Source organism: Stegodyphus dumicola, chromosome 1 (assembly GCF_044657685.1).
Source record: "Stegodyphus dumicola isolate Sdum_Otavi_A_Nest chromosome 1, ASM4465768v1".
NCBI classification, from domain to species: Eukaryota; Metazoa; Arthropoda; class Arachnida; order Araneae; family Eresidae; genus Stegodyphus; species Stegodyphus dumicola.
In genome coordinates, this window is record NC_140768.1 from 295332154 (window position 1) to 295358074 (window position 25921).

The 25921-nt window shown below is 36.4% G+C and overlaps 1 protein-coding gene across 1 annotated transcript in view; it reads left to right on the plus strand.

Moving 5' to 3' along the window:
• Nucleotides 1-5083: 5083 nt before the first annotated feature.
• Nucleotides 5084-25921, plus strand: part of LOC118199244 (uncharacterized) — a 32456-nt gene continuing 11618 nt past the window's right edge. Inside the window, exons 1-4 of the mRNA XM_035371050.2 lie at nt 5084-6409; nt 7533-7648; nt 10871-11166; nt 23358-23483. Of these exons, the coding sequence (XP_035226941.2) occupies nt 5169-6409; nt 7533-7648; nt 10871-11166; nt 23358-23483 (1779 nt within the window). The 5' untranslated portion in view covers nt 5084-5168. The remainder of the gene's footprint in view (nt 6410-7532; nt 7649-10870; nt 11167-23357; nt 23484-25921) is intronic.

The window sequence follows — 25921 nt, forward strand, 5'->3', positions numbered from 1 at the left end:
CGACACTCGGGCTCTTGAACTTAAGAGACTAAGAACTAAACTAATCTTAACTAAAAAGATATAGCTGAAGCTATCAAACTTCTCACAGAGTTGGCCCCTTAACGCTAATTACTGCGAAGCTATCAAGGCCCTAAAGTACGGCCGAGCGTAATAATAAACCCCTCAGGGACCAGCGCCGGGAGAACGAAACGCAGTCACGGGACTGGATTCGCTGAAGGATCGTCGCCACCGGGCCGTGCATTTTCAGCAGTTCAGCCTAATTTTACAAAAAAAAAAAAAAAAAAAAAAGTATAAATTCAGCATTTTGATATTATGACTTCAATTTTTGAAGTTGCATATTTAATGTATTTGTTTTAAATGTGTATTAATGTGAAGAATATCACATAAATAGAAATAAATTAAACAGACAAAATACTAAAATCATAACTATACACGCAGAAATAAATACTATAAACATGAAAAAAAATATAAATACGGAATTAAAAAAAAGCTAAATAAGAATTACCTGTAGGTAATTAAATTCCAATTTAAAAATTCTGCTGTGTGTGAAATAACTCAAAACAAGGAACGACACACAGTCCTAAATTGCATATTTCGCAATCACAATACGTTGTTTACTTTCGCTTTTCCTTGGTTTTAGCGCACACAACGCATCTTCTCCTACCTGGATTACTTTTCCGTCAATTTAAATTTTCGGAAACTGTCTTCCAGTTAGACAGAAAGTTATAGTGTACGGTGATTGTGGACAAATTTTTAAGTTTTTAAGTAAGGTCTCTTAGCCATGGCTAACGGAATGAAACTGAATATAACCCCGACACATGTCCCAAAACTTCTTCAAAAGACACTCAGAAATATTTCATCCTCGAACCCTGTGTGACATCAAGTTTGTATTAGATAACTTCCTGTTTTTTTAAATCGAAAATAGCGTCCACGATGACCGGAAAGTAATCAAGGAAAAACCCCCCACTGGTGGGATATCCGTTATTGATCACGTCAATATATACATTATATATAATTAAATTATACGTAAATACATTATATACCAAAATATAACGCCTGTGTCATTGTACATGTGCCCCTTTAATTCACAGGCGCACTTATAAAGAGCCGTGATTTCCAGTTTGTTTATTTCAATAAATCTCTCAAAACCAGAAGCACAAAACAGAAACTAATGCCAGTACATGAAGGTCAAATGCCGTATGAATCAACCCATGTGAAAACAATTACCACTTAGCTCCATTTACTGGCTTTTAAAAATTCAAAAAAATCGTTCAGTTTTAATGTCACGTATGCACGACGCTGGGCTCGTAGGAGCAGAATCGTTGCGTCGCGTATACGGGACGCTGGGCTGGTAGGAGTGGAATTGTTGCGTCGCGTATACGCGACGCTGGTCCTGAACGGGTTAAGAGAGAGTAGCCTAAAAAGGAGACGTCTACTAGCCAGAATGTCTGGTTCTCTTTAACTAAGACAGTAGAACTTCCCAGTTAAATACTATTCCTCAAATTTGCATTCAAACGTGATTCTAAAAATATGTTCCGGCCGTAAGTTGCAAGTTGAAATTAAGAAGCGATAGGAAAGTATTTTAACTCCTTTCCTATCGCTTCTTTCTATAAGTTTAACAGTTAGATAAATAAACATATTCCTTACAGTTTAATTATTATGCGTTCAATGACCTGTGGAAACCTGGCAGCAAGCAAGCCTTGAAAATAAAGCACATTAAAACTTCAGATGTATAACGGTGGTTGCTGAGTATGCAGCCATCGCTATATAGCAATGGATATTAGGAAGTAATGCTTATATCTAAATCAGTGCGTATTAGGAGAGTCCCAGTCCATGATTCTAGCCGACGGACTAGTACAGAGATGCATTAGACAAAAGTCATGATGTCTTTCACTTCGGTACCGCCAGTAGCGCATCGGCTATCACGATGCTGCAAGCGAAAATCGCTTTCCTTTGAATCTTTATTTTACTTCCGTTTGCTGAAAGCAAAAGAAAAATTCGCCAGAAAAGACGATGTCATTCCATTGATGTATCCATGTATGTTCAATGACTGCTTTTCTCACCAGAGGCGTGCTAGATATTTTTTCACCTGAGGCAAAGGAGTAAATTCACGCCTCTGCATCCAGTCACATTTATTTACGCCCTCATTCATTCAAGGCCCTACATAAGCCTTTATCTGTGCACCTTTTATATTCATCAGAAGTATGTGAATTTTTAACTCTTTTAAAATTTTTAATTTTAGCTTATACAGGGTGAATCTGAACAAGAGAGCAGAACATTAGGGTGCCTTTTATCACCCCCTAAATATCGATGCATGTATTTGCGCATATATACTGAAACAATAGATGTGCAACTCCGGCCGCTGATTTCAGTAGTTTACGTACAAAATCGGGTAGGAAAGATTTAGGACTTGCTAACGGGCTGGAGAAAGCAATTAAGGTTCCGTTCAGAAGGTGGTATAATTGTCATAGACGCATAGACAATTATACTATAGTGGCGAAAGCATAGTCATAGGGCATAATATGCGGGAGTTCCGTTCACACCTGTGAGACAGAGTCTAAGCCGAAACCAATTAGAGAAGCTAAATTTGCGCATGCGTGGATGCACCTACAGCATTACTACTCAATAAATTTCGCGCGTTCGCTCTGATTGGTCGACTCTTATACAAAGTCGGCATAAGGTTGAAAACTTCGGACTTTATGGCCAAACCCCTAAACCAGTTTTTATGACGTAGCAAGGTCTAATTACCTAGAAATGAAGCTCAGCTTAAACCACTTATGAAATTATATTACCGTCTGAATAAAACTTAAAATGGTGGCTTAAATGTCATAGAGACATAGTCATAACGCGTGAAATGAGGAAGTACCGTTCACACCTGCGAGAATGAGTCTAAGCTGTAGCCCAGGGGTTCTTAACCGGTGGTACGCAAGAGCGAAATAGATGGTATTTTTAACTATTAAATTCAAAAATTAAAACCCCAACAAGAGTGGTCGTGGTAGTAGTACTTTGTAGTGGTGGTACGACAGGTTTTCAATTTTTGTTTAGATGGTACGTGTTAGTCAAAAGGTTAAGAACCGCTGCTGTAGCCAATTAGAGAAGCTAAATTTGCGCATGCGGGGATGTATCTATAGCTGCCCTGAACTATCTACAGCTGCCTATTTTTTCCGCTCAATAGGTTTCGCGCGTGCGTTCGCTCTGATTGGTCGACTCTTATACCATGTCAGCATAAAGTTGAAAACTTCGAGCTTTATGCCGAAACACCTAACCCAGTTTTTGAGACGTAGGAGGGTTTGGTTACCCAGAAACGAAGCTCGGCTTCAACTATTATGACATTTATACCACCATCTCAAAGGAACCTTTAAAAGAACCGCTTTCGCCTCACGTCCATCTCTGCTGTGGTCATACGGAAGATTTTCTGTAATCAATAGATACGCTGATGTTATTGATAATATCAAGAACATATAAAAACCATTTCGTTAACTTTTTAGCTGTTGATGACACAACTGATGCTTCTGCTTTAAGCCTTTTCGTAGTACGTGAATTTCATTATTATGATTCAATACTCTGTAATGCTGCAAAATCATCCGTAATCAATTACTTCCTTAGTTCCTCAAAAGTGTTTTTTTTTTTTTTTTTTTTTTTTTTTTTTTTTTTTTTTTTTTAATTTTATCATCAGTAAATAGGAAAATTTTAATTGATTACTTGAAAACTTCTAGGTGAGAAAAAGAGTGAGTTTCGTTAGAAAATTAAAACTGACAACGTTAGAACTCAACCTTTATGAAGCATTATGAAGCATTAGTACGCTAGCTAATAAAACTTTAAAAAGTGATCGCCTAACCTTGTACTTCTCGTACTTGATTTCCTGGTAAAACGTAATTGCACTTGAAGAATAATTAAAATATATTAATTTTATTGCATCTTTAATATCTTGGTATGATATTCTGTACCAATTGGATGCTGAATCCAATGCTGGATCCCTGGGGACCGGCACTGGAATTTCGTTTGGCTGGCATCGGTCCGCGGAACCGACAGTATTAACATTGGCGACCACGAGCTTTGTCACGCACAGGCAGGGCTTGTATGTCGGTAGCCGACAAAGCTCACCAACAGATAAGCTCTAATCAGCGCATGAAGTCGCGGATCACCCTGCAGCATTGCACCGCTTGATCGCTCGCGCCGGCTGAACGGAAAGGACAGCAAATTCGGCGCCGCACTCCACGTGTTAAGCAACTAAATATTCAAGAAATTTATCCCAACGCATAGACAGCATTGTTCGTATTAATAAGTATACAGTAAGTGCAACAAGTTAAGAACATAACTTTTATAAATTTAAATTAATAAAATTTACTTAAGACCGATAGCGTCACAAACACGACGAAGTAGACTAGCGACTTTGATCTATTGATTAATTGATTACGGATCGACTAATTGATCGGCTAATTGATTACGGGTGCTTTGTTTCAAATAAATAAAGGACGTAGCAGATGATATTTTTATAAGGGATTTTAAGGACCAAAAATACCGAAAAAATTAACTTTAAATTATTAACTTAAAACTTTTTAATAAGGAATAATTTTTTAAAATAAATTATGTAAAAATATCTAAATTTCGACTGGCCGATAAGGATCAGAGTTATAATTTAGTTTTAAGTTATGTACTAACACACTATTCGTAAAAAGTTATATAACGATTTCAAACGTTTTTTAATTCGAATAAAAAAATTCGCCCAGAGTTCTAAATATAATACCGCCGACCCTATGGAATCTTATTATTCTACTTTTATTGCATTTTTAAAACTATTTATGAACGTAGAAAAAGGAGCCTTAGAACTCATGTAAAGTTAAATTTTGGAAGAGGCTATTGAAGTAGATGACGATGGCAATAAAAGAATTTTTGAAACAATGAACCGTTAAAGTATTCTGCTGTTCTGTATGAATTTATTTTGTTCTTTTAAAAAATGCTAATTTCTAACTAAGATAAGCTATTTTAATTAATTACCAAGAAATTTTGTTTATATATTTTATTTCTATATTTTTTCGCTAACTATATCGCAGTAATACAAGTATTTCTTTTCAGGTATGACTGCAAATTATATTATCCTTTTTAGATATAATATTGAAAGCATAAATACCAGTAAACATAAGGAAAGTTCTTCAGTTCTTCTCAGCATGATTCCTATAGAGACTTTAAGAATAACAAAATATTCCAGAAGGAAATTAGAAATTTGCACCCTAGACGGCTCGTACAGCTTCTATAAATTAATCAAACATCGAGGATGTGGTACGGCTTGGTCAAAATGGAAATCTCTCCATGGAACAATTCCTAAAGAAAAGTTAAAACTTAATGTTGAACTAAGGCTAATACCTTTCATAGATCTGGACAAGAAAATAAAAAATCAGTTGAAAGATGAAAAATTTATTTATTGTTTGCGTATCTTACGAAGATGTTCTCAGAAGGCATTCGATTTAAACAAAACCTTCCACATAGCAATTTTTGACAACAAAACTTCCAAAGGAACTGCATCATTTGAATATGGAGCGGCACCAGCAAAGAAATGCTCGTCGATGCTGAAATGGATAAAAGGTGAATCCAGATTAAGTAACTTCAAGTCTGGTTCAACAAGCAGCGGGAGTAAAAAGAATGTAACAATAAATACGAAAGCCGAAACTATTCAAAATGGAGAACAGTTACCCTCGTATGTGAAGACCAATCAAGGATCAAAAGACTTAAATGGAAGACAGGCAGCAGAAGTAAGGAAAAAAATGCGACTGGTTCGAAGGTTTGGAGAAGGAATACCTGATGGATGCGTTTTCGACTTGACATTAAGTTACCATGACCAAATCGATCAGAATGAATACTCAAAACCAAAACCGCCAAAAAGAAAAAAAAGCACCGAATTAGGGTTGTTTGATGATTTTTCTTCGGAGAAAATTGCCCTTAAAACATTGCAGCAATGGTCTGATTATGAGACAGACAACAACGCAAGCGAGGAAGAATTGAAGCGAGAGTATCAAGAAGACTGCCGCCAAATTTTAAAAGCCGTCAGATATTTCCAAAACACTTCTCTTCCTGTTCTTGAGAAAGGTATCAAAAAAGTAAAATCTGTTGAATCATTCAAGTCAATAGCTTTAACAAAATACCAGAACGTGTATCTGACTTCTAATGTATCTTTACCCAATCTGCATGAGCTGGCACTATTTCGTAGAACTAGCAGACTTTCATATGTTTTAGGTTTCGATGAGGAGAACATAGAAAGCGGATATTATTTTCGAGAAGATAATCCTCTACAACCTCTGTCATTTTGGATCGCAAACCCTGGGACAGGACAACAAAACTATGGTAGATTTTATTCCACCGATCCAATACACCGAAAGATGAAAGCCCAGAGATTAAAATTAAATCTTCTGAGGTTTGTCACTTTCTTTATTTTTACCAGTATTGTAAACTTATAGAAAATTCACAAATTTTCTTATTTTTAAAATTTTTTTGCAGACATGATAATGAGAAAGTATCTTTTTCCGTGATTTTGAATCTAGGGTAGTATCGTAAACAACAGTTCAATATTATATTCTTACAAACAAGTTCTAAAAGTTCAATAATCCAAGAACACTTTTGAAAGCATATCAAGATCAAAAATAAATAGAAAATACGGAAGCTTCACAAATAAACTGAGAACTGACGAAATCCTTTTAAACCTGAAGAGACAATTTCTTGCACGAAAATCTAAACGGCATGCCTTTTTATTTCCTGTGTCCCACAATGCTTTAAATTTAGCACAGCATTTTGCTTAAATATTCTACAGACATTTCTTGTCTCATAACTGGATTTTTGAATCATCGTAGATGTTAGCGTTCCTGAATAGCGAGGGAGGGGGTCAGGTTACATGAATTTTTCATTCATAAAAATCCAAATCACATAAGAGCTACGCAAGCAAAATATAAAACAACAGCCTAATAGTATGACGGATGAAAAGTTCGTAATCGATTTAAAAGTGCAGCAATGTCAATGAACAGGACAGATCTAAAATTAGAAAATACGGCGAAATAAAGCAATACAGCAATAGTGTAATAACTTTAACTGATGAACAGTTCAAAATCGATTCAAAAGTAGGCTGCTGTCAATGAACTGGCCAATTCCAAATTAGAAAAATACGGCGAAATAAAGCATCTGTTTCAAGATAAGATATGTAGAGGAACTGGTCAAAAAATTTTACAATAATGAATTCCTGTTTACTCTGCTAATCTTTCTGTTAATTTTTTTTCTTATGTTGCAAGAAAATTGTAAAAAATTCTACAAATTCATTAATTTTCCCTTATTTCTTTACCATGATAGGTATGACAAGTATTTCCTTACCTTTATTTTATTGCTGCTTAATGCATGTAAATTTAAACTCAACAATTCTGTCAGTGTAATAACTTAATGGCTGGAGCATTACATGAAAATCTTATAGTGTTTATTAAGTTAATTAGATATAAACGTTAGTATACATTTTCTCTTTTTTGTTCTTCGAATATAAGAGAATTTTCCCTTAGGTGGAGAAATAAAGGCAGATGGTATGATATTCGAGAAAAATGTAACCTTTTAGTTCATTCTGATGATGATAGCTTGAATACTAAGTTTTTAAAGACAGCAGCATTAGCCAGCAAAGGTAAGTTTATTTCTATGTATCCTCATAGCAAAATTTCGCTTTAATATCAGCTAAGATCAGGAGGAAACATAGATATATGTATGTTGAAAACATGACCAAGGCATACTGAAAACTACGTAAGAATTCATAGATGATAACATATAACATAGAAAGGCACCAAGATAAATCAATATAACATGACATGTTTTAAACTTTCATCTGAGTTTATGCTTACTGTGCTTTAGAAGCAAGACAGAGCGATAAGTTGTGCGTCTGTCTTTACGCTTCTGGGAGTTTACAGTTGAGATAGCGTCGATTCCTACAACTTCAAATAGGTGTTAAAGCTAGATATGTAGCAAATATTCATAATTTAGAAAATATTTATTCTAGTAAGTGATTATAATTTAAAGTAAATGTTTGTTCCATCACTTAAAGTAAATTTAAATATTCTGTTTCATTTTTTAAATGTACTTACACTGATGGAAAATTAAATCCCGGTACTAAGAAGAAATCGGTTTAGAGGCATAGAAATGTAGATAAAGCATTTGTCTAGGTAACATATTTATTTGGTTAATGTTTCAAGGTCATAGGCTAAAACATGTGCAAGAAAAGCTATTTCAAATGTGAAATGATGGTGCATTAATAACCGCTGTAGTTGCCATGATGTCGAGTGCAAGCTTTCAAAACACGTATGTATTATGTCGTAAAGGTGGCGTACGTTATTTGCGGGCTGAAGTTATATGCCTATTGCACTTAATCAGTCAAATCAGCAACGGTCCGCGCTAGTTGTGGATGATGTACTTATTGTCAAATTATATCTCTTACGGGCTCAACGGGAGAAAAATCGGGTGACGCCGCAGGCCAAAGCAACATATTGACACTGTGTAGAACATCTTGGTTGTTAGCAGTAGCATGGTAATGAGCAGTATCCTATTGGAAAATGGCCTCTGGAATATTGATCAAGAATGGCAGTACAACAATCAGCAATTTGAGTTACAAATTTGTTGTGCGTTGAATAATGGTGTGAGTGCTTCTGCTGCCATGGGAAATTGCTCCCTAGATATCATAACTCTTGGCGTAGGTTCAATATGTCTACGTCGAAGACAGCTTGGTTCCAAACGTTCACTTGGACTCCTTCTAATCAACATATGTCCATCACTGGCACTAAGGCAGAAACGTATGTCAACACAGCAGATCTCCACTCAGTCCACCAGTGAGTTTTAATTTGATTCCTGCGAAGTCGCAATTGGAGGTGATTCGGAGTTAAGGGCGTTTAGCTCGGAACTGCCCCTCAAAGTAATCCATTTGTTACAGTTTGGTGCGTCACATTGGTGCTCCCCCCCCCGACGATCGACTGGGAGGCAACCCTTGGCGTTCTGGCTAAGATCTGTACTTATACAGACACGACTACTAGGGTGCACAGAATATCTTCGCAGGATTAAAGACACCGACTATTCAGTGGTCCGTTCAGGCTCGGAAGGGACAGTACGGATACTTTCAAGTCTCTTTCGAGCCCTGTGATCGCTATATATTTGATTTTCAAAAGCTGTCTTCTGCGGTTTCGCCTCCGTTGGTCAACTCAGGAAGAAATGATCTTTGACTGACGTTGCCTTTGTTTTTTTCGGCGACCAGTTGGAGCCTGGTAGCTTTTGTTTTGCGTTCATATAACCTGACCTTGTTCATTGCAGGATCGCCTCTAGAGGTTGAGGCGTCACGCCATGTTAATAGCTGATCTACAGCCTAAGTTAAGAAGTTTCTACCTTCAAGTGCGTTGACATTCTGGTGCCAAAAAAGCTCGAATGTCTGCTGCGGATGCAATGTGACATACAGATTCCACAGACATGCAGCGAATACAGCGGTGTTCCCTTTGAGCGGTGGCGAGATAATTATCTCAAAAGGACTGACCCCTGCCTTCTTGGTATAGTACTTTTCCAATGACTGCTGCTGCCAGCATGAATGCACAGTGGATACATTACTTCCAAAACGTTTCACAATATTGTGAAAATCCAGCTTCTCGTAGTCCAAATGCACTGTCTCTTTCAAGCTCAGTAAGCTGCTGCTACTGCCTTCTTCGTCTCCTTAAAGAGATATTTGACTCAAATCTGTCTCACGCCCAGCCGAGAAGATAAATTATACAAAGTTTACCTCTTGTATTTGAAGAAAATGTTACTTGAATGCTCAGAATGGCGCCAATAGCACCGTACTTATTCATCTAGCTTGAAATCTGAATCGACATCATCTTTAAGATGTGTGAACTCGCTCCCCAAATTTCGTTTACCTTGCACAACTTCTTCTCAGTGATGGGATTTTATTTTCCATCAGTGTATTTGTATATGCTCGTTAAATGTTAATAGATAAAGCTAGGCAGAAAAGCCTGTAGATTTTGAGCCCAAGGTCATTCATCTTGTAAGGATCTTAAGTTTTACTAACGTTTATTTTATTTTAAATCTTTACTATCATTTCTTATTTTCTACTTCCGGCCAGAATTAAAAGCGTTAACTTATTTATGCAAAATTTGTCTGGCGAACGCCAAGTACTTAAGTTGTGGCTTTTTGCCAAGCGAGAGAGAGGAAGGAGTTAGTCGAAGCAGGCCGCTTACCTTAGAAGCTTTACTCAGTTGCTAGTTGCCTTCCAGGCCAGAGGTTTAATCCTCGTGATAATTTTAAACGTATTGTAGTGTTAACAGTTCTCTGTACTACATACGGCTTCCTGTTAATATAAGGCCAATCTTCCACGTTTATTATTCCAAATTTAAGTTAGAGTTTAGTTATATTTTTATATTCTTAGGTTCAGACCACAAGTAGTTTGTCTCTGTATTCCGAAGTACGGAAATTATTGTAAAGAGTGAAAAATAAAGGGTTTTGTATACCCTTCCTGTGTATCCTGTCTACTTCCCACATTTATTGAACATAGCTTTAGTAAGCTCCCTGTTCCGAGTCAGGTCCTTGCATGTTCCCAAAGAAAGTAATGCGGAACATAGAACCTGATAATCTGAGTATGCTTTTTTTTTTTTTTTCATTTTAAGCCAAACTCCCTTGGAAGTTCAAGGTAAGAGAGTAGCTTCGAATTTTGCAATAGCATCGAAGATAATGTATTCTGCTTAATAGTTAATTAAATGACAAGTATTTTGTTTGAAACGAATTAAATTAGTATTTGCTTTCGTACGAAAAAATAATTTATGATCTATGACACTCAGTTTTATGTTCTTATATGAATCGAAAATTTTGAAAAATTTATTTTCAGTAATTCATCAGATTGAGGAAGAATATCCTAAGCGCCAGACATTATGGGTGGAATCCCCTGAAAGGAAAAATGCCCGCGTCCGAAATAAAAGCCAGAAACCTACCGCAGAAAAGAACAAGAAACGCAGCAGAAAATCTGTCGCCGAGAAGAAGCATATGACATCATTTAAAAATATAAACGAACTGAAGCCTCTACAAGTGGCACAAGATTTGAGGAGAATTCAACAGAGACTCTTTTATGAAATCGAGAGCGCAGAAATAACAAGATACATCCTGAAACCCGAAACCGTTACTGAGGTGGGAATACTTTGTGAGGATTTATTTAAGTTAGTACTTTTTGAAGCAACCTTTTCTAATGATCTCGTTTTCAAACCCGCTTTCTTGCCAGAATGTAAATGAGTTAGCGCGCGTGTATTCAAATGAGAAAGAATGAAGTTAGTATTTAGGGGAAGGTTTTGGAAGGTGTTTTTAGAGCGTGTTCTGCAGGTGTATATTTAATTTGCTAGTTCTGTGGCGTTGAGCGCTTCTCGCCATTAGGCTTGCTTACGCTGACTTCTAAGAGTCAGAGCCTGCGTGCGCGTTAAGAAACCTGTGAAAAGCCGTTAGGCTAACTTAATTCTATTCTATTTTAAGTTTACCTTTTGAGTTAAGTCAAAACTATTGGCTTTTCTAAGCACGAGCCGGTGCCATCTGAGAATAATATTGAGTTAATAAAGGGTTATTTACACCCTTTCTGTTTTTGTGTTTCTGTGTTTTATCTTTTACTTGAATTGCTTTCCATTATTTGAAGTTCAAATTTTGAGCGTAAGGTGCATTTGCCCCTCGCTCCCTATTTTAACTTCGCTAATTTTTCATGCTCGATCAGATAGCCTGGCTCAGTAAAAGTAGGCGGCCAGTGCAACTCTGATTAAAAATCTAGTTACAACCACGTGCAGTGCTGATAAGGACCACGTGTTTCTGTGACTCCTTCTCCTTTATTTTCTTCTTTCTACGTATTTCTTTCTCCTGATGAGGAGGGACCTTTAGCTGCCCTCGAAATCGATTGAGTGTTTTATTATACTTACGCTAAATACAAGGTTGTTTTTACGATTTTGATTGTCACATTAGCGTGTTTCTCTTCTAGTCTAGTTTGTGCTATCAACCGACATTTTCGAGAATATTTTACTGTTTATTGTTTTACCACGTGCACCATTTTATTTACTTCTTTCCACGTGGCCATTAGTTTTTCGGATTTGGTTTATGCTATCAGGGTCAATGTTCCTTCTAACCTTCTTCGGGAACATACAAGGACCTGACTCGGAACAGAGAGCTTACTAAAGCTATGTTCACTAATTGGGGTAAGTAGACAGGATACAGACGAAGGGTATACAAAACCCTTTATTTTTCTCTATATACAATAACTTCCGTACTTCGGAATACACTGACCCGCCACTTGGGGTCTAACGTAAAAGTATAAAAATAAAACTAAACTCTAATTTAACTTTAGAATAATACACGTGGAAGATTGGCCTTATAATAACAGGAAGCGTATGTAGCACAGAGACTGTGAACACTACAATACGTTTAAATTTATCAAGAGGATTAAAACCTCTGGCCTGGAAGGCAAACAGCAACTGCGTAACTTCTAAGGTAAGCGGCCTGCTTTGACTCAACTGCTTCCTCTCTCTCGCTTGGCAAAAGGCCACAACTTAAATACTTGGCGTTCGCCAGACAAACTTTGCATAAAAACCTTCACGCTTATAATTCTGTCCGGAAGTAGAAAATAAGAAGTGATAGTAAAGATTTAAAATAAAATAAACGTTAGTAAAACTTAAGATCCTTACATACTTCCCGCCAGAGTTAATTAGTTTGAAACTGAGGTCTAAAACGACCTTGTTGAAAGCTTTTAGCTCTAGAATCTAACGCGAGGCCAATCTTTCACAAACACACTTCGCTAGAAACTAGAAATTTAAAAGAAAGAAATTTGTTACAATAGCAGCTCCCAGGATATACAACAATCTTTTTTCATCTGTACTGCATCTAAACAGGAGCTTTTATTCAATTCTGGTTCCTTCCAGAGATCTGGAAGGAAAACTAGTTTAATGAAATGTTACAGAATGAAATGGCAAGTAACATATACAATTATACTTCTCTTAACATTCTTATTTCATTCATGACTATTTTAATTATCTCTCCCCGTGCTCTCTGACATGTGTTGTAAAAGAACACCAAACACGAATGTGTTTCTGTCTACGTGTGCCACACTTCCTCCTACAATCAAAACACTAACGTGTTAAAATTCAACATAACGAGACCTCTTAACACACCCTAATTTCAACTCTAAACCCTCAGGTACTATTCTAAAAGTGGCTAACTCTAAAGTGTAGCGTCAGAGAGCCTAACTACATCATTCAACCTTTAACACATATTTGCCATGATTTAGTCTTTAGAGTCACACGAATAACAAATTTTTAACATTACTTTCACTTTTACCATATCACGGTATTTCTTAACATTTAAAATAACAGTTCACATTGTATATAAGAACATATCAACATGCTGTTAATTTTACACATTTGAAAACATACATTAGTAGTACCTTGTTAACTTCTGTTCTTTTCAAAGCAAGTGCCAATTCTTTCTACATTGAAATAATACATTTCAAAAAGTCTTTCAGACTAAAACTTCTCTCTTGCTAGAATGTTTTAAATAAAATTTATACAATAACTTTTTACAATATTTAAGTCTTTACACAACGCTATTATACATCAACTTTAGTTTTACGCGCGAGTAATTGAAAACATAATAAGAAAATCGGTCACAACTCATTTCTCGCCCTTTTGGCGATAAAGGTAGACCTCGCATGAGGTAAAACTTCTTGAAATCTGCCACTTGCAGTAAGAATGAAAGATTAACTTAAGTTTGCAAAGTAACATAAAATTTTACTTATCTTTGTAATATTCGGACATCCTTTTCTGGGCCCAGTCTTTAAAGGTACTGCAGATAGTAGTTTGATTTATCCTCCTTCTTGTACGGGCTCGCCCTTCAGTGCTTTCCTCTGGAACCTTCCTTTTTTCACCAGTTCGGCCACCCTTGAATATCTTCTTTTTCTCCTCTGCTTGTGGTCTTGGCCGTTTGATGGCAGCTGGTCTTGGCGGAACCGGGAAACTTCTGTCGTGTTCCTGCTTGGCGACTTTTGCTGCGGAGAGTTCTGTCGGATGAGTAGATCTTCCGTTTTAAAGCCGGGTTATAGTTGCCGTCATTTCTCCTGGTTCTCTTCACATACGTCGTCCTTCTCCCTTCTTCATTCTGGGGGTGTTCGTGAACTCTCTTTTCTGGACGGTGGAACGGCTTCTTTTTCTTGTTACCTTCAATTTTTCCGCGGGGCAATTTTCTTTTCACTTGCTTCTGTCTCTCATTGGCTTGCCCTTGTACTTGTCGTTTTTCCACCTCTGGAGCTTGTACCTGCGGTGTCTGCCGCGCCGGATCCTGCAAAAGATCTGAAAAGATTTGCATTTTATTACGATCGAAGTAGGGCTTGATTTGATCAATGTTTGCGGAACAGGTTTCACCATTTCTGGCTTTTAACACTACAACAGCGTGAGTTATTTTTTCTATAACATATGGTCCTTCAAATCGTGGAAAAAATTTGGCAGTTTTATCTTCTGGTGCTGAAGAAAGTGAATGCTTAATTTTTAAAACTTCATCCCCTACTTTATAAGTTACTCCCCGTCGTTTCAAATCATAATATAGCTTCTGTTTTCTTTGTGCTACTTCCGTATTCTTTTTTGCTTCTTTTATTAGTTTTTCTATATCACCCATTTTAAATTCTGGGGCTCTTTGTTGCACATAAAATAATTTATCTAACGGTGTTATAATCTTTCTCCCTAGAAATAACTCAGCAGGAGTTTTGCCCGTTGTATCATGTTTTGCGGTCCTAAGGCCGAAAGCAAATTCATTGACATAGTTACCCAGCTTTTATGAAAATTTTTAACATAACTACGGATAATTTTCACTATATTTCTATTGACCCGTTCCGCTATATTTGATTGCGGCCGATACGGGACCATTTTTAAATGACGTATGCCCAGTTTTTGGCACATGTCTTCAAATATATTACTTACAAATTGAGGACCATTATCCGATATAACTTTTAGGGGCGCCCCGTATTTTAAAATATATTTATTTAAAATAGAATCAGTAACTAATTTCGCGGAGGTTCGTTTTAAGGGAACAATTTCGGTCCATTTACTAAAATGATCAACCATAACAAGGAGATAGCGACTTTTATTTAACTGACTTTTTGGGAAAGGGCCCAATAAATCGATGCCAATTATTTCGTTTGGAAATTCGGATTTAATACTATTTAGAAACCCGGCCGGGCGGAAATTAATATAATTAACTGCTTGACATGTTGGGAAGGACTGGACATACGCCCTTGTTAACTTTTGCAGTTCAGGAAAGTAGACTGCCTCGCGTACGCGTTGGATAGTTTTTCGAATACCAGCATGAGAAGCTAAAGGGCTGTCATGGAGCTCCTGCAGGATATTTAATCTAAGACTAGCTGGGATAACAGGTCGAAATTCGTTGTTGGAATTCGTAGTTTTTGTATAAAATAATAGACCATCTATTAGTTCGTAATGGGCCGCCCTATTTCTTATCGCCACAATATCTTGGTGGCTAAAATTTTCAGGATCCTTCAAATACTCATAAATGCTTCCAAACTCAGGATCCTTACCTAGTTCGGTTATTACAGTTTCTCGGGAATTTATTGTACATGCTGTAAGCATTGCCATCTTTACGGTATTGCCTTGTTCGTCTATTTTAATCCTTGATAGGGCATCTTCTACGATATTTTCCTTTCCAGGGGTATGCTTGATTACCAGATTATATTCTTGCAGCTTGAGTGTCCATCTTATTAACCTTGGGGATAAATTTTCCCCTGAGTACAATATAGTTACCGCCGCATGATCAGAGTATACTGTTATCGGAGCCTTTCCAAAATAGACTCGGAACTTTTGCACTGCTAACAGAACTGCAAGTGCCTCTCTCTCGGTCGCGGAATAGTTTCTTTGTGTTTGATTTAAAGTTCGGCTAAAAAATGCCACGGGCTGCTGATTTTGCGAAAGTACCGCTCCTACCGCATAATCCGAAGCATCCGCTGAAATTTCTAAATTCTCATCCTTTTCAGGAAATTTCAACACAGGGGCTTGCGTTAATGCTTGTTTTAATTTTTCGAAAGCACTATTGGCTTCGGCCGTCCACGAGAATCTTGCCTTTTTCCTTTTTAATTTTAACAATGGCTCCGCGATAGCCGCAAAATCTTTTATAAAGGACCTATAATATGAACAAAATCCTAGAAAAGAAGAGAGCTTCTTTGCCGTGTTTGGAATCGGATACTTTTGTACAGCGATTATTTTTGATTCATCTGTCTCGATCCCTTTTTGAGATATTTTGTAACCTAAATATTTTAATTCAGGGGCTGCAAATTTGCACTTTTCGACATTAACTTTTAGACCGGCCTCATTTAATAAAGAAAACACCTGTCTTAAATCCTGTACATGTTGGTCGAGATTATCACTAGTAATAATGATATCGTCTAAATAAATAAATGTGGACTTTCCAAGAACAGGTCTTAACACAATGGCCATGCATCGCTGAAATGTTGCCGGGGCCCCTGAAAGGCCAAACGGCATACGCAAAAATGCATAAGTGCCAGACTTGGTTATAAAAGCAGTCTTAGGCACGTCCTCAGGCCTCATTCCTATTTGAAAATAACCAGTCGTTAAGTCTAAAGTCGTCATAAATTTGGTTGATTTTATGTTCCTTAAAATTTCTTCTATGATCGGTAACGGATATACCGGATATTTCGTTATGGAATTTAATTTACGGTAATCAATAGCGAATCTCTACCTTTTTGGATGCTCCAAAGGATAATCATTATTTTTCTTACATAAAACCACCGGGCTAGCATAACTACTTGAGATGGGCGTTATGATCTTTTTACGTAGCATATCGGTAATATGCCATTCTATAATTTTTTCCTTATTCTTATCATACCGGTATGGTTTTTGACGAACTGGCAATGCATCTCCGGTGTCAATACTATGATTAGTAACCTGAGTAAATCCTGGAATATCACTAAATAAAGAAGCAAATTCACTTACCACTTGTCGGATTTTTTCTTGCTCGTCATTAGGCAGGTGGTCGACATTTACCATCGGCGGTTCAGCGTTTTCAGTACGAACTGGTTTCATTATCAGCTTAAGGGACGCTTCATTAAAATCCAGCGTAGCTTGGGCTTCTGAAAGAAAATCTATTCCTAAAATTAAATGTGCTTGCAGATTCTTTACTATAAAAACATCACCTTTATTTGTTCGTCCTTGATACGGATATACAAAGGTACTTTACCTACGCACTTACATTTTTCTCCTTGCGCCGCTAACACTGTTGTATTATCCGCATTATATATGCGGTATTTGCGAAAATACTTTCTAAAAAACTCTTCTGCCACACAGGAACACTGCGCGCCAGTATCCAGGAGTGCGGTGGCTGGGATATTATTCACCAAGACTTCAATCTTCGGAAGAGTCAAATTTTTCACCATTACTGTATTTAACTTGTAAGAAGAGGGGTTTTCTTAATCTTCGGATTTCCGCACCCTCCCGTCAGCAGAAATCCGTTTTAGTTTAAATTATTTTTCCTTTCCGTGCTTTCCTTCTTTTTCCACTGGCCTTGAGACTTTTTTCCTGGGTTGCTATTGAACTGTCGACGTTCGCCGGCTGTTTTTGAATGCTCGGGTTTCCCTGCCCACTGATTCGCTTTTTCTCCGTAGCCATGTGCTTGAGTTTGCTGTAGTCTTGGCGCACCAAATTGGTTTCGCTGTTGATACTGGCGTCTTCTTTCGACGTCCGCCGTTCTTCTACTTTCAAACTGGATTGCTAGCTCAAATAACTTTTCCAGTGTAGTCGGATTTCTTAATTCAATAAAGTCTTGCACTTGGGGCAGTAACCTCCGCAAAATCCCTTGAATTATTTCAGGATCCGGACGGTTTCCATACAAGAGTTTGAAAACGTGAATTTTTCTTAAAATAAAGCTCGAGAGGTTTTCGATTCTTTGTTGATATATACTGAAAAGTTCCGTTTCTAATTTCGCACGATCCCTTACAACAGGGAAGGCTTTTAGTAGGGCAGTCTTGAAATTTTCGTAAGTATAGGTGGGACTTCCTGCTTGACCCAAGAGACTTCTGCCTATACATTTGAACCAGTTAAGCGCTTGGGCCCTCAAAGCGCTGGTAGCTAAGGTAACTTTTTGAAACTCGTGCACGGGGTAGAGCATGAAGTGGTCATCCAATTTTTCCAAAAAACTGGTTACCGGTGAGTTTCCATTAAATGTTGCTTCTGGTTTCATCGAAGCGCGCATGGTCTGGACGATGTAACCAAATCCTTCCAGGGCGGCAGCTGGCATTTCTGGATTCTGAGCCGTTTCTGCAGGTAGCACAGGTTCTTCTTGAAATTCGGCCATGGTTATTCTTCTTCGTTGGGCGCCACTATCAGGGTCAATGTTCCTTCTAACCTTCTTCGGGAACATACAAGGACCTGACTCGGAACAGAGAGCTTACTAAAGCTATGTTCACTAACTGAGGTAAGTAGACAGGATACAGACGAAGGGTATACAAAACCCTTTATTTTTCTCTATATACAATAACTTCCGTAATTCGGAATACACTGACCCGCCACTTGGGGTCTAACGTAAAAGTATAAAAATAAAACTAAACTCTAATTTAACTTTAGAATAATACACGTGGAAGATTGGCCTTATAATAACAGGAAGCGTATGTAGCACAGAGACTGTGAACACTACAATACGTTTAAATTTATCAAGAGGATTAAAACCTCTGGCCTGGAAGGCAAACAGCAACTGCGTAACTTCTAAGGTAAGCGGCCTGCTTTGACTCAACTGCTTCCTCTCTCTCGCTTGGCAAAAGGCCACAACTTAAATACTTGGCGTTCGCCAGACAAACTTTGCATAAAAACCTTCACGCTTATAATTCTGGCCGGAAGTAGAAAATAAGAAGTGATAGTAAAGATTTAAAATAAAATAAACGTTAGTAAAACTTAAGATCCTTACAATGATATCAACCGGCATTTTAGAGGAATTTCTATTTTTTATCGGTTTACCACGTGCACGATTTTGACTTTCGTTGCTTCTTTCCACGTGGCTATTGGTTTTCAGTATTGGATGTTTATCTCCTTTTGGAATGTTTTTGTCATATGTTGATGAAAATTGTCTTCATTATTTATTGGTGTTTTTTCATGTTATAATTAATTACTTGTTTGGACTTTCGGAATTATATTTCTTTTGTTCACTTGTTTCTTGCTTGTGCCCTTTTCACAATATGTCCACTGACAGGAACCGATTTTGTAAGTTACGCCTTAAGCGTGCGAAATTCTTGAATAATCTACAGTTTCTACTTAAATGCAAACATCAAAATATCATTCCCAAATTTATACATGTGAAATGTAGCCCAAAAGCTTCCGTTCACGTTTCAAAAATTTTGCATAAATTCAAATTGGCTTCTTCGTCACATTATAAGGGACACACGCAAACGTTTATTTAAAATTGAATTTGAATTATATTACCTCCATTTAAAAATTGCTAATTCCACTGAAAATTTTTCATCATTTGAACATTCATCCTGGTCTAGAACCGATACCGTTTGTCAACGGCATAAAAATGTGCTTATTTCTAAATTCCTTAAACTCACACACCAGTCGGATAGTCTCAACTATCTAGCTGATCTTCCCACTGTAAACGTTAACCCCATCGTTAATATCTCCAATAGGAATCTTTCGGAGGATCAGTTAAAAGTATTAAAATATAATTTCAACTTTTCAAAGACATCTAAACCTTCAATTCCTCAAATCATCGCCCCTATAGAGAAAGCCTTTAAATTCTCCAAAATTTCGGAAACGCAGAAGGATAGATACAATCCGCCACCTAATTACTCATAACGTTAATTTTAACAAATCTTTGGGTTCGAATCTTACGTGAAATTCATTCTGATACTAATATCATTATCTCTAAAGATGATAAGGGCGGACAGATCGTTGTTATGGACAAACACACTTATATTACTGGAGTCTCTAAACTGATAAATGAAGGCCCATACTGCTCGATCCCTAAAGATCCTTCAACTTCGGACCTCACGAAAGTAAAAAGTGCCATTAAATCTTCCCACATTCTGCCAACTCAGTTGAAGAAATCACTTATTCCACCTATTACTAATTGCGCTAGACTTTATGCTCTTCCAAAAGTCCACAAAACCGGTATTCCTTTTCGACCAATTGTTTCCAACATAGGTACTGCTTCATATCCTTTGGCCAAATATTTAGTTTCCAGATTTTCTCCTCTACTTGCTAACAATATTCACTCTGTAAAAAATTCTGTTGAAGTCATTGATAAACTTAAAAATATTTCTCTTCTTCGTTCCATTATGGTTTATTTGATGTCAAATCACTGTTTACTAATGTTCCGTTCAAAGGAGCACTAAACTGTCTTGAAACTAGGCTTCGGGAATTTCACTTTACACATACTTAAATTAATGAGTTGGTTTCGCTTACTAAAGTTAGTCACTAACTAAGTCAAACCAACTTTGTTTTCCAAAATGCATATTTTCGTCAAGTTGAAGGATTGGCTATGGGTAATCCTCTCAGTCCGGTACTTGCTGACATTTATATGCACTATTTTGAGATGAAATTATTTGATAAACTTTCTTTTCGTCTTTGGATTCGGTATGTTGACGACACTTTCGCACTTTTTGACGGTTATAAAGAGGATTTATCCGAGATTCTATCTATTATGAATTCAATTGATCCAGCCATCCAATTGACTCTTGAAATTGAATCCAACAATTCCCTCCCCTTCCTCGATATTCTTATAATCCGCAATGAAACCGATTTTAGCACCACTGTGTACCGCAAACCCTTTGCAGTTTGTTTACCACCCCATGCCAAGTCATGCCACCCTGTTAAGCAAAAAATGGCTTCTTTTTACTATTATGTATTCCGCGCGCTTAAAGTTTGTTCCTCTGAATCTTTGCTTACCAATGAACTTAATTATTTGAGAGCAGTTGCGATTCACCGTGGATTTTCTCCCGTGATTATTGATAAAGCCGTTAAAAAATTTTCAGATTCCCATCAAAGAAGACATTCCACTGTTAGAAACAATATTAATAACCTCGTCGTGCTTCCATTTTATCCTTCTGTTATCTATAAAATTGCACGGATTCTCCAGAAATTCAATTTTCAAGTCGGTTTCTCCCCTATTAATAAACTTCACCCTTCGATTCTAAAAGATTGCGTTTCTGTCTTGAATTCTTGGGGAATTTATAGTATATCGTGTCAGTGTGGTTTAAGATATATCGGCCAAACGAAAAGAGCGTTGAAGTTTCGTATCAAGGAACATGAATCTTATGTCAGAAAAGGCGAAATTAACAAGTCTTCAATAGCGTATCATAGTTGGACTTTTAACCATAATTTTGATTTTGGATTTGCAAAAATTATCCAAAAGGCTTCTTCCATAGGTGAATTGGATTTTCTTGAGGCTTTTCACATTCACAAAGATTTAGCAGGTTTAGTTAATGATTTGAAGTCTAATCCAGGCCTTCCTAATGCCTTTAAAATTCTACTATCTTAATTCAGTTATTTTTGCCGATAGATGGCGTTACCTCCTCGCGTTTGGTACTACCTGAGGGTATAAAAATCCGTTCAGTGGTTGCTTTCCATTATTTGAAGATCAGATTTTGAGCGTAAGGTGCATTTGCCCCTCGCTCCCTATTTTAACTTCGCTAACTTTTCATGCTCGATCAGACAGCCTGGCTCAGTAAAAGTAGGCAGCCAGTGCAACTCTGATTAAAAATCTAGTTGTGACTCCTTCTGCTTTATTTTCTTCTTTCTAGGTACTTCTTTCTCCTGATGAGGAGGGACCTTTAGCTGCCCTCGAAATCGATTGAGTGTTTCATTATACCTACGCTAAATACAAGATTGTTTTTACGATTTTGATTTACGCCTATTGCTTTTAAATCGCTTGGTTTTCTAATCAATAATAGACAGATGAAATGTGAACGTTAAATATCTTACGCTTTACTGAATGGCAACACACCTGGAGCGCGGAAAATAAAAGTATTTTATTTCAAGCTGTGACAACACTTTGCATTTTAAATTGTTGAGTTTGTTGATTAAAATTGAAAGATCTTTCATTTTGCCGAATGGTAACAGTCTAGTACGCAGGAAATAAAAATGTTTTATATCGAACAGTGTTGCCACTACTTTTCAGATAGCTGAGTCTGTTAATAAAAATTCATTAAACTCGCACAAAATATGAAATAAAAAAAATTTCGAAACTCCCAATTCGGGCTTTATGGTGCACATGTTCGGGGGGAGAACTATTATATTCAAAATTTGGTGACTATAGGTGCTTTCCACAGTGCCAGAAACATACAAACAGATTTTTCATTATTTATTAGTAGAGATTATTACTCCTATGATTTTAAAATGCTGAAAATATTGGAGCATCCTGAAATAGCAGTACACTTATTTCCTTTTAAATAAATTTATGAGTTCTGAAGTGTGAAAATTCTTTCTGAACAATTAAAATATTGATCAGACAAGAAACGTCACTACTTTTCTCTTCCATATTGTTTAATTTGTAGCGCTTTTATACTGAAATCCATTATAATTTTATAAGAATACTAGCAGCTTCTCTGCCAGCCTTCGTCTTGCTTTTAAATATACCGGAAAAATGGCTGAAGGAAACACCAAACGTTAAATTTAAAAACTGCGTAGAATTTTACTCTGCATAACAACTTCATTAAAAAAACTCGGAAGCTTCATTTAAAAAAATTTTTTTAAATACAAAATATTATCATTTTTCCAAAATTCTTTTTGTAAAAGCAGTCGCAAGGATTAAAGTTTAACGTGTCCAAAAATCAAAGAAAAATAAACTGTACATTTTTAAAAGTAAACTTTTTTAGAAAAAAAAACCCGTTAAAAAGGTGTTAAGTTCCCTTTGTTAAATAAATTCTTATTTAATCGATTTATTGAAACACGAAATTTATTTTAAGTTCGTAAAATAGCTAAGTGCCTACGTTTCATGACGATGTGAAAATAGAGTGTGTAGAGTAAAATCTTGCTTTCCTGTAGCACATTATGTCTCAAAATGACGCGATTTCGTCACAAATGTACCAAATTTCGTAGCTTAAGCGCAGCACAAACGAAAAACACACACACACGCACACACACAGACAGACTCTTTCTTTTATTATATATAAAGATTTAGCAACTGTTAATGTTAGAACATGATGTTCGAAAAGTTTTAACATCATAAAATTTATAACATAAATATATATATATTTATATCTGTCCTTATCTAATATTGTCTAATTAAAATGGCGAATGTATTAAAAAATTAGTTCTTTAACGAATGAAGTAATTTTCTTTTATTGATAGGTGAACTGCCCTTACCTATGTGGATATTTACTCTTTTTTAATAGAATAAAAAATTTGGTGGTGACAGAAATTATGACGCAACAGAACAGTCTGGATAAAACGGAAGCTTTCTATCGATTTATCCAGGTATTTTTTTTTTTTTTTCCTACAAATTTAAAAGTATATCTACTCAAAGCGCTTGCGTGGCCAGTCGCCTAAAATAGTCATCATAACATGTAAAGTCAATAATGCTCCGAACTACTAATATCCATTTCGCAGGATTCATTCAGCGCTAGGTTTGATGATTTTTTAAGATGATTTTAAAAAATGCTGATCTTTTCTCCTCCGGAATGGCGGGGATCCTTTGTCAATTTCTTTGCAAGACGTTAATTGTTATCCGCCTGAAATCCAAATCGAAATTTTTTACCTAGAGCACCATAGTACACGAAAAGCAAATATAAGGAACTTATTTCAACTGCAAGTGATTTAAATTATATTGAATTTTGAAAATTTGTACCAACAAATTTACACGATTTGGTATTCAAAATTGTTGTAGGTTTGAATCAACATATTTTGGAACAGTTTTCCATCATGAGCATAATAAAACCAAATGATGATGTTCATAATAAAATCAAAGCGAATGTAATCTATCGAGGAAAATAGTAATGAAACGTAAAAAAAACTAAGATATCAGAAATTTGAAACCCTTAAAAAATTAGTACCATTAACTAAAGAAGAAAAATTTTCGATAATGTCGAAAGGTACAAATAAATCTAATTTGCTAACTGAAAAAGCTTTAAGGAAAATTTTATGATTAAGTATCCATTTGTGATTTGGTAACAAAATTTTGTTTAGTTCTCCTTTTCGCACATGTGATTCATGTTTCCTGACGAGAAGTTTCAATACTCTTTCAGTCTAGTTGATATATATATCAAACTACAATGACATGACAAACCGCATTCAGCCAAAATTCCACAAAATGCATGATAAAATCATATTAAGCTAAAATTCTGCAAGTTTTAAAATCAGGGATGGAATCTTTAAAAATTGAACAACAAATTTATTGATGGAATAATTTTGTCAGCAATCTCTCGCATAGGGACCACACGTATGGAGGATTCATAAACCGTTAAAGAAAGAAGAAAATATTATCGGCCCCATTACTCACAATAACCGAAGCACTCATGACACAGAAGAAATAGCAAATCTTCGCAAGCGACTATGAGAAATAGTTCACCACGAATGATTTCCCCAACTCAAAGGATACTAATATTATAAATAATGTTTCGGATTTTCTCACTTTAAATTCAAATCTTAGCTGCACTCCCACTACTCCACGACAAGTCAAAGAAATCATTAATCAACTCAACCTGACGACAAGTCAAAGAAATCATTAATCAATTCAACCTGAAGAAAGCTGCAGGTTCGACTATATTGGAAATAAAGCACTCAAAAACTTGAATAGGAAAGGAATAGTTTTAATCACCAAAAACTTAAATTAAATTATTTTTTAGTAATTTGGTTATGAAAACCAGGCAACGATGGCACGGTCAAGTACAGCTATCATCCTACAAGCTTGCTCCCTGCCATTGCAAAAGTATTTGAAAGAATTATCATCACTAGAATTAAAAATTTTATACAAAGTAAAAATCTTCTCAGGGATTATCAGTTTGGTTTCAGACCTGGTTTTTCCACTGTTCAGCAAGTTGCAAGATTAGTCGAACACATCGGAGCCTGCTTAAACGGAAAAGAAACGGTCGCAGCTCTTTTCTTAGATACTGAAAAAGCGTTTGATAAGGTACGGCCTTCTTATCAAACTGATCAACTACTAATTTCCACCTGAATTAATTGTCATGATTGCAAACTACTTTGACAGAAGAAATTTCCAGGTTAAAATCAAAATATTCTATCTATCAGCAAATTTATTCATGCCGGAGTGCCTCAAGGTAGCATAATTTCGCCTACCCTTTTCAGCTTGTACAGAAACGATATGCCTCCCATCTTGGACTTGCTTTTAACTTATTACGCGAATGATACAGCTATTTTGTGCAATTCCATCGACCCGCATCGCGCTAAAGAAAAACTCCAAAAGGCAGCTGATACCCTCACCCAATGGTTCCAAGCTTGGAAAATTAAAATTAACCCTACAAAGTCCTCAGTTATTTTCTTTAGATACAATAGAACAGAAGTTGACAGTATCAAGCTTAATAACGTTTCAGTTCCAAAAGAAAAATGCATCAAATATTTAGGAGTCCTACTGGACGAGAAACTCACGTTTAGTCCGCACGTTCAATATGTCAAAAACAAAGCGCATAAAGCTTTTACGGCTATTTATGCATTAATCGGATGGAATTCAAAATAACATCTAAATATGAAAAGGATAATTTACTTACAGACTATTAGGCCAATCCTACTATACGCAGCGCCGGCTTGGGCCGCTACAGCACAATCAAACAGGCAATTATTGCAAAAATTACAAATTAAGCTTTTGTGCATAATTACAAACTCTCTATGATTCGTACGTAACACGGTTGGTTATTTACACCAATATTAAAATTTTGCCCGTAGACAATGAAATACTCAAG